We start from the raw sequence: 12,070 nt of genomic DNA, 5'->3' as shown, positions 1-12,070 counted from the left end.
ACCCGCCTGTACGTCCTCACTTGCATGCCTTCCTCCCAGCACCCGGCCTTGGCGCGAAGTCAGTCAGTCGGGTGCTTGCTGGATGGACGTGTGATTGGCGGGTGTGATGTCTCTTTCGTACCGTTTTTCAGGGTGGAAAGGAGCCTGCTAGTGTTTGGGTGATCCCCACTTCAGACCCGGCAGCTAACCTGCATCCGGCCAGACCTCAAGACTTTTCAGCTTTCATTAACCTGGTGGAATTTTGCAGGTATTTTTTTAAAACTCTAATTATTTAAGAGTGAAAGTGATCAGTTTTTGGCTATAATATAAGAAAAATCCTTACGTAGCTATAAGAAATAAAATGGCGGGAGACTTACCATTTAAATTGCTTATATGAATCATTAAAATATATCTAAATATACCAGCTTAGAATTAGTATTTTTATATTGAAAAGATCCTCAGGTCGAAAACAAAAAGGATTATAGATATACCTAAAAATGTTGTGTAGTGGAATCATAGACCTTTTAATTACATGCCTTATCATTTCAAAGCGGAATAAAAATAGTATGATAAAAATTTCTACGTTAAACTTCTAATTTGTCTTTACAGAGAGATCCTTCCTGAGAAGCATGTAGAATTGTTTGGGCCGTGGGTGTACCCATTTGCGTATGAGCTGGTTTTTCAGTGTACACGGCTGCCACTCATTAGTGGTTTCTACAAGTTGCTTTCGGTTGCCGTGAGTAATGCCAAGAAAATAAAGTATTTTGAGGTAAGTGTTTTTTGGAGGACATTGAATATGCCTGGGTTATTTTAGATTGCATGAATCTGTATGAACGTTATAAAAAGATGAGATTATAGCATATTGCCTTTTAAAATCTAATTTTATTATGTGTCTTTTTAAAAACTGATAATGTGAATGACAATCGGATGACACTCTTAAAAAAGTTAATAGCATTTTCTGTTCTGATTTACAAGCACCTGGCTAATTATGTTAGATTAACAGAGGTTCTTTTTATAAAGATTTTTTTAAGTTTTTATATTTTATTTTAATATTTTTTTTTTTTTTTAAGAGAGAGAGGAAAGGCAAGGGGGGCAGAGAGAAATATCGATTGTTTCCTGCACGCACCCCAACTGGGGATCCAACCTGAAACCTGGGCATTTGCCCTGCCTGGGAATCAAACCGGTGACCTTTTGGGGTGATGCTCAACCCACTGAGCCACACTGGCCAGGCATAGCAGAGGTTCCTAAAATGCGGTCCTACCGGCAGCACCAGCATTACTCAGGACACCACAGGCCACTCGGGGGCTGGAGAAGTTTGAGAGTAACTGGACTAGTGTACCTGAGGCGTAGGTCCGTCGTGAGCAGTCTGACTGGTTAACGCCGGACAAGCAGGTCTCAGTGCTCACAGTGTGTGTGCAGCGAGATGGGGAGGGTGGGCCTGGCAGGCCTGCAGCTCTTGACCAGCCACCCGCCTCCCGGCTCAGCTGTTTCTCACTGGCCTCTGCCTGAAACGTTTTCAGAACTAGCTTTTCCTTCCCCTCTGCACGAAACCTTGGCAGAGTGAATGGATTCATTCCCCCCCCAGAAGAAAGGCTGAAAACTGCCGGTTTTAGGGCACAGTTACCTGATTACTCTTCACTGTACTAATTTACCGTTTTACTCAACAGGGAGTTGGTCCTAAGAGTCAGAAAGAGTCTCCTGAGAACCCAGAAAAGAAATCTTGCTTTGCTTTATTTGCAAAATTTGGTAAAGAGGTAATTTTTAAATGATTTATCCAGTGTTACCATGGGCTATTTAAAAATGAATGTATGTCCAAAAAAAATCATAGTGTTCATAAATCATCTAATTACTTAAAAGTTGGTTTGTTCTATCCAGATCCAGGGATTAAAAAACACTTCAAAAGCCTCTTGAGTTTTCTCCAAATAATTTGTGTGATGAAAACTGAAAATTAAGATTCTTTAGCTTCTCCATGTCATAGGATTTAAGTACTTGAAGTGAACCTTCCCTGGAGGCCAGTGTTTAGTTTGAAAATTTACATGGCCATGCCAGGTAGAGGCTACGTGAGCATTTTTGCATTTAAGAATACGATAAACATTTCCTGGTCGATCTTCGAAGCGTAGGCTCTGTTCAGGTGTGAGCGCTGTCTTTCTGTTCTTTCTTAAGGTATCGGTTAAAATGAAGCAATACAAAGACGAACTCCTGGCCTCTTGTTTGACCTTGATTCTGTCCCTGCCACATGACATCATTGAGCTGGATGTCAGAGCCTACGTCCCCGCATTGCAGGTAGGTGCTTTGTCTTGAGCAGATCCATTTCATACGCGTATGAATTCCTAGAAAACACGGAAATGGCAGGTCTTTCCGCGGCGGTCACGGTAGGTGCTCACCAACCAGACACCCCTGGTTTAGGTTCTACTTTTGCTGGTTAGTAGTTTTGGGACTTGGGACACTTGGCGTGACCTCGCTGAGCTTCTCTTGTAGGTGGATGTGTTGCAAGTCTGCAGTGGGTCCCCAGCCATGTAGACTAGCAGTGCTTGTTTATCTAATAATGACCCTGGATGCACCCTCATGCCTCCCGCAGTGTCTGGCATAAAAATAAGCAGTAGGAAGGCTTATTTATTAGAAATCATAACTAAACGGTAGTGTTTTTCTCTTTAAATCTTAAACGACCGCGTTTCAGTTTACCACGTTTGTGTTAACACGTAGATGGCTTTTAAGCTGGGCCTGAGCTACCCCCCACTGGCGGAGGTAGGCCTGCGTGCCCTGGAGGAGTGGGCAGCTCACGTCAGCAAGCGAGCGCTTCAGCCCCATTACAAGGACATCCTGCCGAGCCTGGACGGGTATCTGAAAACTTCAGCCTTGTCAGGTGAGGTTTAAAAGAATCACGATGTGTAGCAAGTAAAAGGACAGTGTTAATAATTATAATCGGACCGCTATTGATAGTTCTGCAGTTTCTGAAACATGCGCCCAACATATTCAAAACATATTTGGTTGGTATTTTCATCATCTCCCCAGTTCCTTTACGTGTAATTGGGACACAGGAACCGAACAAGGCATTAAACCTGTTGTTCATTTTGTTCACTTATGTCCCCTCAACTTTATAAAGTCTTTGAGGGTAAGAACTTACCTCAAGTATCTTGAACTCCTTATAGCTTTTGGGTGACTGCCTTGTAAAAAATGTTTGTTGAATCAAACAGGAATTAAAACTTGGAGAAATTTGAACAGAAATTTTATATTTAGACCTAATCTCATTCAATTTTCATTGGTTTTCCAACTATAACTGATGAAGCTCTAATGCTAACAAGTTAAGAAGAATTGTTATAGGAGAAACAGGCTTGGGAAAAGGTTCAGAGAAAAAATCCCAGGCAAATGTTTTCCCTGCCCAGAAAAGTAGTACTTACAGCCTAGGGGACAGATTTCCTCCAGCTAGGATGGAAAGGGACACTGTGATCACATGAAGCACAGATTCCGTTCAGAGGAAGACACATATTGGTAAGAATTTACACTTTACTATCATCAAAGCAGAAAATCAAGTGTTATTTTATAAAATTCCGTCTATGTTAGTGATTATTTTATTATTCAACTTAAATATTGTTGGTCTGGAAACATTAAGTGACAGGTTTCATTCACTGTGTCTGGTTTTGTGAGACCTCAATATATCTGCAGAGCTCATGAAGAGTGGGTCCCAGTTTTGGAGCCTGAATGGGGCAAATTATTAATGTGGGTCATGTCTCAAGGGCCGTGTCCTAACTTGGATGGTTGTGTGGTGGTTACGTAGAGAAATAGTTTTCTTTAATAATCAGAAACTTATATAAAATTTGGGTGCACAGTGTAAAACTTTCCTTTCCTGAAGCCCCACCACCTCAGATTATTACTTTGGTGCATTTCCTGCCCAGTCCCTGGACTTAGCCACTTCTTCAAGGAATCCTGTTTCTTTGTGTAGACAACGATACTTAAAACCAAGACCACTATTAACATATTTTCATTCTAGAAACTTAATTTTTTATCGTAATTAAAGTTAGGATTGTAATGTCTTGGTTTGGTAGCCATAGTGTGTTCACCCCATTATTAATCAAGTGAGTGAGCGAGTGCTGTTCAGAGTTGGCTTTTGTTTTCTGTTGACAGATGAGAACAGGAGCAGCTGGGAGGAGTCGGCACTTTCCCGGGCGGCCCAGCAAGGATTTAACAGAGCTGTGTTGAAGCATCTGAAACGGACGAAGAAAGTTTCATCAGTAAGAAATCCCTCGTAGTTTCTTTACCTTAAGTAAGGCAAAGATCAGGTTCTAACGCTTGTGAAAACTAAGACTCTTTATTTTAAAGGTTGGTCTTACATATAAATTAGAATGCAGTAGAGAAATCATCTCAGCATATTTTTAGCAATAAAAATGTAGCTAAATTAACTATTTAGTTTATTGTCTTGATCTTGTTTTCCAGTTTGTCTCCATCTTTAAGTACAGTTAGTGGATCATACAAAGTAATTAGTTCATATTCAGTAAACAGTGGGAATACTGATATTATATAAGATGCCTTATTTACTGATTGGGTTTTAAATGTATCATTTTGTCAAGTTCAAGCCATGTCAGTATTTTTTTTTCTGTAGTTAGTCTGTTGACCGTATTTTTCAGATGTGACATATAATGTAATTAGAAAAAATGAGGTAAATAGAGAAAATTGTATTAGTATAGAGAAAATAACTTTTAGGTAGAAAGTGAAAATTAAGATTTGAAAAACTTTAGAAAAACCTTTTTAAATTACATTTATTGGGGGGACACTGGTTAATGAGACTACCTGGGTTTCAGGTATAGAATTCTGTGCCACATCTTCTGTGTGCTGCGTGGTGTGTTCACTGCCCACAGTGGGCTCTCTCTGTCACCATGCATTTGACCTTCTTTGCCCTTGGCCACCCTCCCTCCACCCCGTTTCCTTCTGCTAAAACTTTGGAACCGCTGGCCTAGGAAATGGACATGAACGGCAAAATTGAGAGAGATGTTTCTTCCTTCCCTGAATTAGCAATAAAATTAACAGCCGTACTGCGCAGGATATAATGAGCCTTTGGGAGACCTTAACAACAGAGAGGGTTGTAAAATAGTGTTTCTCTCCTCGTGCGATTGTCTTCAGTTTTTAACTCGGTGGGCATCACGTGTAACACAGTCGTTCGGTTGCAGAGGGAAGCGCTGTCCGCAGAAGAGGTACGGGTTAGAGTGGTGCGGATGCTTGGCACCCTCGGCGGGCAAGTAAGCAGAAACCTTGTGACAGGTGAGTCAACCTTTCATTAAAGTCAGTTACCCTCTGTAGATATATTTGTCCCTTAATTTAGATGCATCCAGGTCATGGTATATTCCCACATTTACTCCTGTATGTGATTTGCATATTTTCAGTTAAGAGGACAAAGCATGATTTCCTAATGACGGGGTTTGGTTGTACGCAGGAACCTGAAGAAGGTGGCACATTCCCAGGGGAAATGTTTTAGTTTGGTTATTAAGCATATTTTTCTTTTTGGAACAGAATCCAATTTGACATTCTTTTCTGTATTAAATATTGTTTCAGAAATTCAAAGTCAGTATTTTTTAAACCTGATATTCTTAATATTTGGTTATTTTTAGAGTGTTTTTAATGAGAATTAACATTGTTGCTTAGTAAAAATTCATCTTTCTTTTTACATTTGAAATTTCATTTATACTAGTGACTTAGTTATTTAGGAAGTTGTGGCGTATATTGGGAAAATAAGTGTTATAAAGAGATTTTTAATAAGGATATTGTTTATCATTTTTCCACAGACTACCTTAAGTCTTTACTGAAAGTGAAAATTCAACATCCTGGACTGTTAGACTTGTTTAAAAATAATATTACTTTAAATTAAATTTAGAAACAGTGCACCAGTGATTTCCAGTAGCTACACGTGTGAAATAACAAAAAAAAGGAACGATGAGCAACCTGCTTCACCTGAAAGTAAAATGAGTTGCTGAGGGTCACTCACGAGCTGTGGAGCAGCGGGTAGGAGAGGGATCTTGAATGAAAAAAACGACACGCTCTTCTCAATCTCTTTAACAGCTCCATCCTCAGGTGACATGATGAAGAAATACGTCGCATGGGATCGAGAGAAAAGACTCAGCTTTGCAGTTCCATTTGTAGATATGAAGCCTGTCATTTACTTGGACACGTTCTTGCCTCGGGTTACGGAGCTCGCTCTGTCGGCCAGCGACAGACAAACCAAAGTACTTTTATTCTTCATTTCACTGATTACTTGGAGTCTATTGTTTCTAAGACGTACATTTTTTAGTAATAGATAATATATTTCAGCCATTTCAATATTATTAATTTTATATGTTCTGTAATGTAGTCATTAGAAAACTACTTAATTATCAGAATTAGATGTCATTGATAAATGAAAGCTACACGTAAGTCATCTTAATAGATAATTACCTGACAAAACATTAATATACCCAAAACTGTGTACAAAGGACACTTAAAAGGGATTATCTTCTGAACCTGGGAGATGGGAAACACATAATCTCAGGCTTTTCTATTAACTTGTAAATTTTGAGGGTGCTTCAGATAGTCATTGTCATAGTGGTCATTGAAAACGTTCTAAAAAAAAAAAGTTCCACAATATGGCAGCATTGAAACGTATTTCTTATGAATGTCTAAAGCTTTTAAATGTCAGTTCTTAACTCTTGGTTAAAGATCTAAGTGAACAGAGACACATTCATTTTATTTAACAAGAAAGGCAGTTAATTTATAGTTGGGCATGATGGTTTCTTTAAAAAGGGCTGACTTGAGTTTCATTTCAAGATCTTCTCTTGTTCACATGGAAACGTAACACTGTTTTGAACCCCGGCCTACTTCAGGTTGCCGCTTGTGAACTTCTGCACAGCATGGTTATGTTTATGTTGGGAAAAGCCACTCAGATCCCCGAGGGGAGCCAGGGCTCCCCACCTCTGTACCAGCTCTACAAGCGAACCTTTCCTGTGCTGCTTCAGCTGGCCTGTGATGTCGATCAGGTGAGTGATGGATGCTCTACCCACTGAGCCACACCGGCCAAGGCTCGTACAATGAGGGTTAGGTCCATAACCATTTGTCTAGGTCAGTGCTCTGACCCTAAGGGATGGTAAAACTTCTCCCATCTCTCCAGGATGATCCCATGCTCACACCTGGGCCACTAGGTGAAGCTCCCAAGGTTCCAGTAAGATGGGCACTGTTTTCCCGAGTGTTTCCTTTCAGAAGGGAGAGCTCAGGCTGGGAGACACCCTGGATTGTGAAAGCCAGAGACCCACAGGGCTGTGCGGCCCCTGGAGAGATTTACTTGCGCTCTGACGTTCAGAGTGAGAGCTCGGCGTCCTCACCACTTCCAGGGAGGCCAGGTGTCCCTCCCTCCCCTTGGCAGCAATGGAGGGGGCAGCTGTCCTCCCCGGTGACTGGCGCTCTGAAGTCTGGCGTCCTCTTTGTCAGTGTTTCCTTTCAGTTGAATAATGATACTCTCTCTGCTCCACGATACCCCAAGCGCACATTCAGGATCAGTTAATGAAGGTGAATATTGTAAAACCGCCAACATGTACCCTAAACTGCCCTCTTAATTAGAGGACAATGAGTTTTAGTGGGTGTATTTTTCCTTTTTTAAATATGTCTTTATTGATTTCCGAGCAAGGAAGGGAGAGAGAGAGAGAGAGAAACATCAGTGATGAGAGAGTCATGGATCAGCTGCCTCCTGCACGCCCCCCGACTGGGGGTCGAGCCTGCACCCCGGGCCTGTGCCTGACCCGGAATCGAACTGGGACCTCTTGGCTCATGGCTGGACGCTCAACCACTGAGCCACGTCGGCCGGGCTGGGTGTATATTTTTCTTTGCTGGACTTTTATGAAGGAGAAAATAGGAAGAACCTGTTCATTATAGAATTTAACTGGAAAAGGGAACTAATAAGACCGTGTAGTAGTATCACTTAATTTGGCCTCTGCCACTTAAATGGAGTCTTTCCCAGGATAAAATTACTTCAACAGGAAGAAAATATACTAGTGGTATTTTTTTCTCCAGGTAACCAGGCAACTGTACGAGCCCCTGGTTATGCAGCTGATTCACTGGTTCACCAACAATAAGAAATTCGAAAGTCAGGACACGGTGGCCTTACTAGAGACGATATTGGTAAGTGATGGTCGACTCTTCCTGCTGTTCCCATTGGCTCCTTATATTTGATGTATATTTAGTTCTTTAAGTTACTTGTCAAGATACCAGAATATAGCCTTTAGCTAGATTGTATTGTCTTTTCCTTTTTTCTGAGAGAATTGGTGAATTGCCATTTTAATCATTAGGATGCCATATTTATTTGCTTAAGTGATACTTTTAAATACCTACAAGCAAATACTCACATTTTAATTAGTTTTCTGATTTTGGGGCGAGTGATTATAAATTTGGCAAAGTTGATCTATATTAAGGCTGTGGTGGGGGGTTGAGGGTGGAAGAAGTGAATAAAAATGTTATTTTCTCAGAATCGCAGCACCCCATTTTTAAAAATACCTCTAGCGTAGCAATTAACTTTAGAGTAAAAGGATTTTTTCAAGCTTACCAAGTTTTCTCCTGCATTCAGATTCATCAACTAAAGGACCCTAGAAACAATAGCTCACCATTTATATAAGACCATCCTGAGACCGTAGAGGCAGAATTGTTAGCATCTGGTCACAGGTTTGCTGAAGGCAGAGAAACGAGGTCAGCCAAAGCCTTAGTGTCTTTTGACACGTATTTTATTATAATTTTCTGAACTTGTACAAATAACTTCACATTTGACCCACTGAATGTTGTTATTTGACTTTACCTGTTATTTTAGCCTAAAATTTTAGTTTTGCCATATATCAACTTTGGAATCAAAAGTCCCAGTGAAACACGTAGCGGGTTTGTCCAGACGAAGTCCTATCGTTGCCTGGTTTTGTGAATTGATCCCAGTTTGGATCTGCCTGCTGCTTTCCGTTAAGTTTGAAATCGGCCGGCTGGGCTGGGAATGTGTGCTGGGGCAGAATAGCAGGACGTTGTGGGTAGGGTGACCACACGTCCCGGTTTGCCCAGGACAGCCCCAGGCACGCCTGTCATGCAGGTAATTATTAATAGTATTCCTTTCACTCCTGGCGTGACCCCGATGGGTAGATCCATGTTGTGGGGAGTAGGGAGGTAGCTACTGAACATCTTTACTTGCAGGGCGGCTTCACTGTGTCTCTGGTTCATTTCTCTGCAGCATCTGCCAGTGAATCCTCCTATAACATAAACACATTAAGTTATTATTACTGCCTTCTTGAATTCTCATTAACACCGTAATCAGAGATTCTGCGTGTGGCAAAGAGGCAGGAAGTGCTCCCGTTTCAGGGTTCAGTGTACTTTTTCAAGTTAAACTTTTTCTACATGGATCTGAGGGGAAACGATGCCCAGAGGGAAACAAAAACATCCAAACTTCCGTAGCTGTTTCTTCAGGTGTTTGGAGACTGTGCCTCCGTGGAGACGGCTCCCACGGAAAGTTGTTTCCAGAGCCACATCTCCGTGCGACCTTTCCTTACGTAGCGGTACAAGTGCGCGGGAACTTGCAAGGGTCTTGCTCTCGTTAACCCCAGTAAATAAAGCATCTCAGACTCTGTTGTAAGGTCAGATCAACAACACAAATTCCCAGGATATGGCCCTCGTGTTTCTTCAGGGAAGGAGAGACTGCTGTGTTGTTACTGATTAAAGTATTCCTTTTTTTAAATTGCTTTTTCAGTATCTGGATTCGTTTGAAAGAAAGTGTTGTTATTATGTCAGATGGAAATTATTGGAGTCTGGATTCTAGATAGATTGGTATCCTCAGTGTTTATTTTGTTCTTGGATAGTGCTGTAAATTAACTTTTATCACATGCTCTGGTTGTGCTCAGAGGAAGACCAGGGTGTGCGGTTGTCATTTATGCTCCGTTTTAGGATGGAATCGTGGACCCCACTGACAGCACTTTGAGAGATTTTTGTGGCCGGTGCATTCGAGAATTCCTCAAGTGGTCCATTAAACAGACAACGCCACAGCAGCAGGAGAGGAGTGCAGTAAACACCAAGTCTCTTTTCAAGCGGCTGTACAGCTTGGCGCTTCACCCGAATGCTTTCAAGAGGCTTGGAGCGTCACTGGCTTTCAATCACATCTACAGGGAATTCAGGTAAGTACGCACATGGCCCGAGAGTGCAAAAGGTAATGTCAAGTTACCACAGTGATTTGGAAAACGGACTTAGCGTCTGTGTGTCCACGTGTTCATGTATCAGGTATTAGTGTGTGCTGGAGGCCGTGCTATTTTTTCTGTACACAAAAACTTACTGCAAATGGGTTAAATACTTGAACGTAAGACTGTAAACCATAAAACCCCAAAAGAAAACAGGTGATAAGCTGCTTGGCATCAGTCTTGGAAGTGATTTTTTTGGATCTGACTCTAAGAGCAAAAGTGAACACGTGAGATTACATTAAACCGAAAGCTTCTCCATAGCAAAGGAGCCGTTCGACAAAATGAAAAAGCGTCCTGAAGAAATACTTGCTAATTATATATTCAGCAAGGGGGCTAATACCCAAAATATGTAGTGAACTTATACAGCTCAAGAGCGATAAAACAAGCAACCTAATTAAAATGTTTGCATGGACGTATTTCCAGAGAAGACACACTAGATGAAGGCCGGCAGGTACGTGCAAGGTGGTCGGCGTCACTGGCCGTGCGGATGGACACCACACTGACCATCACTGCACGCCTGTGAGCGTGGCCGTCACCAGAGAGAAGGGCCCTGAGGAAAGGGCCTGCGCACTGTTCTTGGGAATGCGAACCGGTGCGTCCGCTGTGGGAAACGGTGCGGCGGTTCCCCAGAAGTTAAACAGAAGCGCATCTGCACTGTCCAGTAGCGTCCCATCCTGTCCCCGTCGCTGCTCCTGCTTCCTCGCGTGAGGGTCGGTTCTTTGTGTTGCAGGGAGGAAGAGCTCCTGGTGGAGCAGTTCGTGTTCGAGTCCTTGGTTACGTACATGGAGAGCCTGGCCTTAGCGCATACGGACGACAGGTCCCTAGGTGGGTCTCCCCGAGCCCCTCGGCGCACCCGTCCTGTTTGCCTTACGCGTCGTAAGAGCTTTTCCTCTCCGGTTAAGCCTCAGCTCCTTCTGTCACACAGTGGTGTGCTTTCCTCTCGTCTCCCATTTGGGGTGATACGTGTGAAGGGGACATACAGCCTCGGGGGCCTCCATTCCAGTTTGTAAAAGAGTCTGCCGCGCCCTCCCTCCTCCCCAGACTCACCCCGCACCCCCTGTGGCTGCGAGGTTGACCCCTGATTGCGCAGGGATCCCGCACAGGGCAGGTGGGACGATTTCATCGTGAGTTCGATGAAGCCAACCAGTTGCTGTGGTGACACAGAATGTGAAAGTGTGCGGATTGTGCAACGTGGAGGAAACCGGACGTAATGACCGCGGAGGTGCGGCCGGTGCCTCTGACTCAGTGATGGCGATTTAGGAGGTAGAACAGGTCTCATTACAACATTGCGATCAGGCTTTTCTGACCACAATTAAGAAATAAAGAAATTAGGTCTGGAATCGGCTAACGTAGCTAAGAGAGTAACAAATGATAGTATTTGCAGTTCAGTCTTGTACAGAAGCTGTTAGGAGCTTCGTGGAATTTTCGAGCTGGAAGACTTCTTGGAGACGTCCCCCTTCAGTCTCCGCTCCAGCCAGGGCTGGGGTCCGGAGGGAAGCCCTGATCTCGGTCACATAGCTGCACGGGGGCAGAACCTCTCTCTCATTTTTCCAGATTTTGGTTTCTGTTTATTTTTTTTAAAGGCAGGTTGAGTTCTATTGCCCTTTGTATTGACAGCCTGCTGTGGGCAGAAATGCTTAAAATTCAGTCCTTGCCATAATATAATTCACTATTGCTTTGTTTATCTTTATATCTTATATATATATATTTTTCAACAAGTGAAACTTTGCTCTTTTAAAAATCTCCGCTGAATTTAAAAAGCATAGAAAGGAAACGTCTTCTTGGTAAAGGGTAGAATAAGGCCTGTAAGGCTCTTCTCCTGAATGACTCGGGACACCTGGGGATGGTTCTGCTGTTTCATCTCTGCTCTGCGGTGGCCGTGC

The 12,070-nt window shown here is 42.7% G+C and overlaps 1 protein-coding gene across 1 annotated transcript in view; it reads left to right on the top strand.

Moving 5' to 3' along the window:
- The window catches only part of PRKDC (protein kinase, DNA-activated, catalytic subunit), an 85,494-nt gene that overhangs the window by 13,381 nt on the left and 60,043 nt on the right, over positions 1 to 12,070 (top strand). The window contains exons 17-28 of the mRNA XM_081116280.1: positions 132 to 247; positions 589 to 748; positions 1,647 to 1,733; positions 2,143 to 2,262; positions 2,683 to 2,842; positions 4,102 to 4,208; positions 5,142 to 5,232; positions 6,028 to 6,191; positions 6,825 to 6,977; positions 8,005 to 8,112; positions 9,901 to 10,127; positions 10,918 to 11,012. Of these exons, the coding sequence (XP_080972406.1) occupies positions 132 to 247; positions 589 to 748; positions 1,647 to 1,733; positions 2,143 to 2,262; positions 2,683 to 2,842; positions 4,102 to 4,208; positions 5,142 to 5,232; positions 6,028 to 6,191; positions 6,825 to 6,977; positions 8,005 to 8,112; positions 9,901 to 10,127; positions 10,918 to 11,012 (1,588 nt within the window). The remainder of the gene's footprint in view (positions 1 to 131; positions 248 to 588; positions 749 to 1,646; positions 1,734 to 2,142; positions 2,263 to 2,682; positions 2,843 to 4,101; positions 4,209 to 5,141; positions 5,233 to 6,027; positions 6,192 to 6,824; positions 6,978 to 8,004; positions 8,113 to 9,900; positions 10,128 to 10,917; positions 11,013 to 12,070) is intronic.

Source organism: Miniopterus schreibersii (genome assembly GCF_964146895.1).
Source record: "Miniopterus schreibersii genome assembly, chromosome: 17".
Taxonomy (NCBI): Eukaryota; Metazoa; Chordata; class Mammalia; order Chiroptera; family Miniopteridae; genus Miniopterus; species Miniopterus schreibersii.
Note: the sequence above shows the minus strand (reverse complement) of the source record. Positions and strands in the feature narration are given on the sequence as shown.